Source organism: Quercus suber, unplaced genomic scaffold (assembly GCF_002906115.3).
Source record: "Quercus suber isolate HL8 unplaced genomic scaffold, Cork oak 2.0 scaffold_73, whole genome shotgun sequence".
Taxonomy (NCBI): Eukaryota; Viridiplantae; Streptophyta; class Magnoliopsida; order Fagales; family Fagaceae; genus Quercus; species Quercus suber.
The window spans coordinates 1144319-1150600 of NW_027069538.1; the positions used below are offsets into that span (position 1 = coordinate 1144319).

Genomic DNA, 6282 nt, shown 5'->3' on the forward strand with positions numbered 1-6282 from the left:
TTATGCGACTTCTTTTTCTCGTGAAAGGGTTGAAATGGTTCGGACTAGATCAAGGGCAACTAGCCCAGGCCCTCAACAGAGTAGGGACGCATCGAGTGATCCTCATCGCGATCGCCAATCTGCTCCGGATATGCAGGCCCCGTCTGTCCAACATATGCACTCTATGGCGGCTGCGATGGCGGAGTTAACTCGCCAGAATCAGGACTTACGCAGAGAGGTTAATTTAAGAAGGCAGACGCATCAAGAGCATGAAGAAGAAGGGCAAACTCAGGGTTAAGAGGGTAGAGAGAACTTTCAGCATGGGAGTCAATTAAGGGATACCACTTCGCTAAGGGCATCTGACTTGAAGAAAGAGATGGATCAGATGAAGAAGGCCATGGACGAAATGAAGGAGAATATGAGGAGGGCAAACCAAGTAGAAGATTTGGTTCATAGAACTGACTCTCCCTTTACAGCTTCCATCAATGGCCATCCCTTGCCACCGAAGTTTAAAATGCCTTCTTTAGATTCATACGATAGGAATCGAGATCCTTTTGACCACATTGCCACCTTTAAGACCACTATGCATCTTCAAGGAGTTCCAGATGAAATAATGTGTAGAGCCTTCCCTACCACTCTCAAGGGTCCGGCTAGGGTATGGTTCAGTAAATTACCCCCGAATTCAGTAAGTTCTTTTGGAGAATTAAGCAAGTTGTTTGTTAATAACTTCATAAGGGGTCAGCGTCACAGACGATCTACTTCCAGTCTGTTAACGATTGAACAGGGGGAAAATGAAAGCTTGCGTTCCTTCATCACACGCTTCAATAGGGAAGCACTGACCGTGGACGAGGTAGATGATAAGCTACTCTTGGCAGCTTTTCATAATGGGGTCAATTCTGACTTATTTATACATAAACTTTATGAGAAGGAACCTCAGTCCATGGTTGAATTCGTCTATTCAGCCCAAAACTTCATGAATGCAGAAGATGCGATTATAGTTAAGAAGAGGAAGAGGGCTGAGAGAATGAAAACAAATCCAGCTCGTCATTCTGAACAGGGTCCTCGTCCAAAGAAGGGACGAACGGAGGATAAAAAAGACCAAGAGAAGAGGGCAGGTCTGTCAGCAAGGAACCAACAATACACTTCTTTGAACGTACCACTCAAGCAAGTCCTAATGCAAATCAAAGACGAGCCTTCCTTAAAGTGGCCAGAGAAGATGAAGGGAGATCCCAATAAACGCAATAGAAATAAGTATTGTCGCTTCCATAGAGATCACGGGCACGACATGGACGAGTGCTTCGATCTGAAGCAGCAAATTGAGAATCTCATCAGACAAGGGAAGCTGAAAAATTTCCTTGGATGAGATCATAAAGACGAAAAATTGAAAGCCAAGGTAGAAGAATCGTCACGGCCACCGCTCGGAGAAATAAGAATCATTCTGGGGGGAAGTTCTGCAGGACAGTCGTCTAAATCAAAGAAAGCATACTTGAAAGCAGTGCAGAGTGTTCAGCTCTCTGGACGATCACCGAGAGTAGGGACTACGGACGAGCAGGCGATCACCTTCACGGACGAGGACGCAGAGAGAGTCCATCACCCTCATGACGATGCTATTGTCATCACCCTCCTTATTGCGGACTACAAGACTAGAAGGGTGTTGATAGATAATGGGAGTTCTGCTGATATCTTGTACTATCCAGCCTTTCAGCAGATGAGGTTAGGACGAGACTTGCTCCGTCCAGCGAGCTCCCCCCTAGTAGGTTTTGGTGGAATGAAGGTGCAACTTGTGGGTAGTATTTCCTTACCAGTGATAGTGGGGGCATATCCGCAGCAAGTTATCAAGGAGGTGAACTTCCTTGTAGTTGATTGTTCGTTTTCTTACAATGCAATAATTGGGAGGCCAACCCTAAATAGGTGGAAGGCAGTTACATCTACTTATCACTTGTCAGTCAAGTTCCCAACGGAGCATGGGGTTGGCCAAGTACAGGGAGACCAATTAGCAGTAAGAGAATGTTATCTAGCCATGTTGGCTGCGGACGAGCAAGTTCAAGCAATGAATATCGAAGAAAAGAAAGTTATGGCAGAACCCATTGAAGCGTTAGAAGATATTCCTTTAGATGATGATAACCCTGAGAGGTGTACCAGGGTTGAAGCAGATCTAGAAGCGAAGATCAAGAAAGATCTCATTTGTTTTTTGAAAAGAAACAGAGATGTGTTCGCATGGAGTCACAAAGACATGCCAGGTATAGACCTTAGTGTCATTACCCACCGTCTGAGTGTATGCCCTTCCTCCAAACCAGTGCGACAAAAGAAGAGGGTGTTTGCCCCAGAGAGAGACAATGCTGTTAAGCAGGAAGTTCAGAAGTTAATTGCAGCGAAGTTTATTCGAGAGGTATACTATCCTGACTGGTTAGCTAACATGGTCATGGTCAAGAAGGCGAACGGCAAATGGAGAATGTGCGTTGATTTCACTGATTTAAATAAGGCTTGTCCCAAGGACAGTTACCCATTGCTGCGTATTGATCAATTGGTAGATTCCACCGCAGGCCACAAGTTGCTTAGTTTCCTTGATGCTTTCTCTGGTTACAATCAAATTAGGATGGATGAAGTGGACCAAGAGAAGACGTCCTTTATCACTAGTCAGGGACTGTTTTGTTATGAAGTAATGCCTTTCGGTTTAAAGAATGCTGGGGCGACATACCAACGTTTGGTCAATCACATGTTTCGTCCGCAGATCGGGAGAAATATAGAAGTATACATAGATGATATGTTGGTGAAAACTCAAGACGAGGAGAGGCATTTGGTCGATTTGCGGGAAACATTCGACACGCTGAGGCAGTATCTTATGAAGTTGAACCCTAACAAGTGTGCTTTTGGAGTATCATCAGGGAAGTTCTTAGGATTTATGGTGTCCTACAGAGGAATTGAAGCAAACCCTGACAAAATTCAAGCAATATTGGATATGAAGCCTCCGAGCAATGTTAAAGAAGTTCAGTCCCTCACCGGACGAGTTGCCGCCCTCAACAGGTTTATTTCTAAAGCTACTGACAAGTGTTTGCCATTTTTTAAGGTTCTCAAAAAAGCATTTGAATGGACCAATGAGTGTCAAAAAGCTTTTGAAGATTTGAAGATATATCTCACCAAAGCCCCGTTATTGAGCCCGTCTATGCCCGGAGAAGAACTGTACTTATATTTGGCAGTCACTCCACACGCTGTGAGTTCAGCACTGGTGAGGGAAGAGAGCAAGGTGCAGAGACCTGTATACTATACCAGTAAAGCATTGAGGGGAGTGGAAGGACGATATCTGTTAATGGAGAAATTGGCTTTTGCGTTGATAACTGCTTCCAGAAAACTATGGCATTATTTTCAAGCTCATGTTATTAACGTCATGACAGATCACCCACTCAAGAAGGCAATGAACAAGTTAGAGGCTGCAGGACGTTTGATCCAATGGGCCATCGAGCTCAGTGAGTTTGACATAAAATACCAGCCAAGGCATGCCATAAAAGCTCAAGCTCTGGCAGATTTCATTACTGAATTTACCCTAAGTTGTGATGATGAAGGTGAAGTGGAAAACAGCAAGTGGATCATCCATGTGGATGGCTCGTCTACACTGCACGCAGGCGGAATTGGTGTGGTTTTGCAATCTCCAGAGGGGGACAAATTAAAGCACAGAGTTCGTTTGCAGTACCAGACAACTAATAATGAAGTCGAGTACGAAGCTTTTCTTAAAGGACTGGAATTAGCCAAATCTGTAGAAGCAAAGTCACTCCTCGTCTTGGGAGATTCTCAGTTGATCATAGGCCAAGTGAATGGAATGTTTGAAGTAAAAGAAGAACGAATGAGGAAGTACCTAAACAGAGTGACGCGCCTTGTAAAGAAGTTTGAAGAAGTTAATTTCGTTCAAATCCCAAGGGAGGAGAACATGGACGCTGATGCCTTGGCAAAAGAAGACTCGTCGAGCGAAGCCGTAGATAAGTTTGATGAAATCCAGTATATGCTGAGTATAGACATCCCAGAAGTACAACAGGTGGAAAATGGAATGAATTGGATGGTTCCAATTGTGTCATACTTAAAAGACAGACGACTCCCGGAAGAAAAAGATGAAGCTAGAAAGCTGAGGGCAAGGGCGGCCAGGTATGTTCTTATGGACGAGATTCTCTACCAAAGAGGTTTTTCTCAGCCTTATCTCAGATGTTTGGCCCCAGACGAAGCAAATTACATATTGAGAGAAATTCATGAGGGAGCATGTGGCAATCACTCAGGCGCCAGATCGCTCATCCACAAAGTCGTCCGTGCGGGATATTATTGGCCAAATATGCAAGCTGACGTTAAGGCATACGTCAAAGTCTGCGATTAATGTCAAAGGTTTAGCAACGTCCCCAGGCAACCATCAGAGTATTTGACTCCAATGACGGCCCCGTGGCCTTTTGCGCAATGGGGACTGAATATTTTAGGTCCATTTCCACTGGGTATAAGGCAAATGAAATTCCTTGTGGTTGGTATTGATTATTTTACCAAGTGGGTAGAAGCAGAACCTTTGGCCAACATCACACAGCAGAATGTCAAGAACTTCATGTGGAAAAATATTGTGTGCAGATTTAGAGTACCTAGGGTGCTGGTTTCGGACAACGGACGGCAATTTGACAATGTAATTTTCAGAGATTTTTGCATACACTTTGGAATTCAAAATCATTACTCCTCACCAGCCCACCCGCAAGCTAATGGCCAGGCAAAAGTTGCAAACCGATCCTTGTTGAAAATAATCAAGACTCGGCTTGAGGGGGCTAAGGGAATATGGCCAGATGAGCTTCCAGGTGTTCTGTGGGCATATAGAATGACAGTGAGAACTCCTACGGGAGAAACTCCTTTTAAGCTAGCATATGGAACTAAAGCAGTTATACCCGCGGAAGTGCACGTGGCCAATCATAGGGTGATGACCTACCAGAACGAAGGCTATAGACGCGAGAAGTTTCTAGACGAATATCTAGGACGAGGAAGGACAAGGGAAGAAATTTCAGAAATGAAGAGGGTACCGGGGGTATTCCACTATTTATAGGGAACAAACTCAAGCATCTGAAGCGACGTAATTGAATCAGCAACAGACACGTGGCATACTCCTCGATTAGATCAATCGACGAGATTTTTCCACCAACGAATTCATGACACGTGGCACACCAAGCTGCTACCAACACACGTCTTATCTGTCTTTGGACGACCCATGGACAAGGGGGCAACTGATGATGCTATAAAATATCACCTTAAAAATTGTCCATATGGCTCGTCCTAGGAAAAAGAAAGAAGGACGGGTGCAGCCGTATTACCTCGTCCGTCATAAATTGGATGAGGACGGACGAGGCCTCGTTCGTCTCGAAGGACGGATGAGGCAAGAATTTTTATGCTGAGGCACGTCCGCCCTCAATTAGGGACGGACGAGCCAAACATTCATGACTTGGACCTAACCTATAAATCAAAATCTCCATTGCTCGTGATAAAGCACTGGTTCAGATAAAGTAATTTCCATGGAAGTTATGGAAGTTACCTCCGATTTTGGTGAACTCCTCGACAATAGGAACGGTTATCAGAGCAAATAACCGTTCCGTATACTATATAAACACTTCTTTGCATAGAGGTAATGGATCCGGACTTTTTTTTCTTTGGAGAGAGAAGGATAAACATTTAGGAACTTTTCTTCTTGATTCCAGCCCACTAACTTCACCATCAGAGGACCATAGGCCGGTCTTCACCGGTTTTTTCTCTGATTAAATTTGGTTTTGCAGGATTTGACTCTGAAGATTGTCGAAGTCCGAAGATTTCTAACCCATTGATTTTCCAGAAATATCAAAACTAAAGTTCAAACTTGACTTATTTATAAACAAACAAATATGAACAAACTTTTTACCAAGCTAATCCCAAGTTGTTTATAATAGGCTTGATTCATTTACGGCCTTATCTATAGTTTATACTATTATGAAATTATATAGCAATTACACTATTTTGTCACAATTACAACCAAAAAAGAATATATGAAACATTTAATGTTATCAGACTTTATTGAATTGATAATAATAGTTCGTTTATATTCAAAAAGAAAAAAAAAATCATTTGTGTGCTTTCAATTTTATAAGCACTCCTCGGCTTAAAAAAGAAAAAAGAAAAAAGAAAAAAAAAACATCATTTCCTTTAGGTTAAAAATACTTACTATTTTTTTTTTTTTAAAAATTATAAATACCCAAAGACCCAAACCCATAAAAAAAAAACAAAAAAAAAAAAAATTTAATACTATTTTAATCATGACTGTTTTGG

The 6282-nt window shown here is 42.7% G+C and overlaps 1 protein-coding gene across 1 annotated transcript; it reads left to right on the forward strand.

Annotated features, from left to right (window-relative positions):
- The first annotated feature begins 355 nt into the window (after positions 1-355).
- On the forward strand, positions 356-4336 carry LOC136067451 (uncharacterized). The gene is made up of 2 exons (XM_065773352.1): positions 356-1094; positions 1437-4336. Exons 1-2 carry the CDS (start codon positions 356-358, stop codon positions 4334-4336), a joined length of 3639 nt encoding a protein of 1212 aa, XP_065629424.1.
- The last annotated feature ends 1946 nt before the right edge of the window (positions 4337-6282 follow it).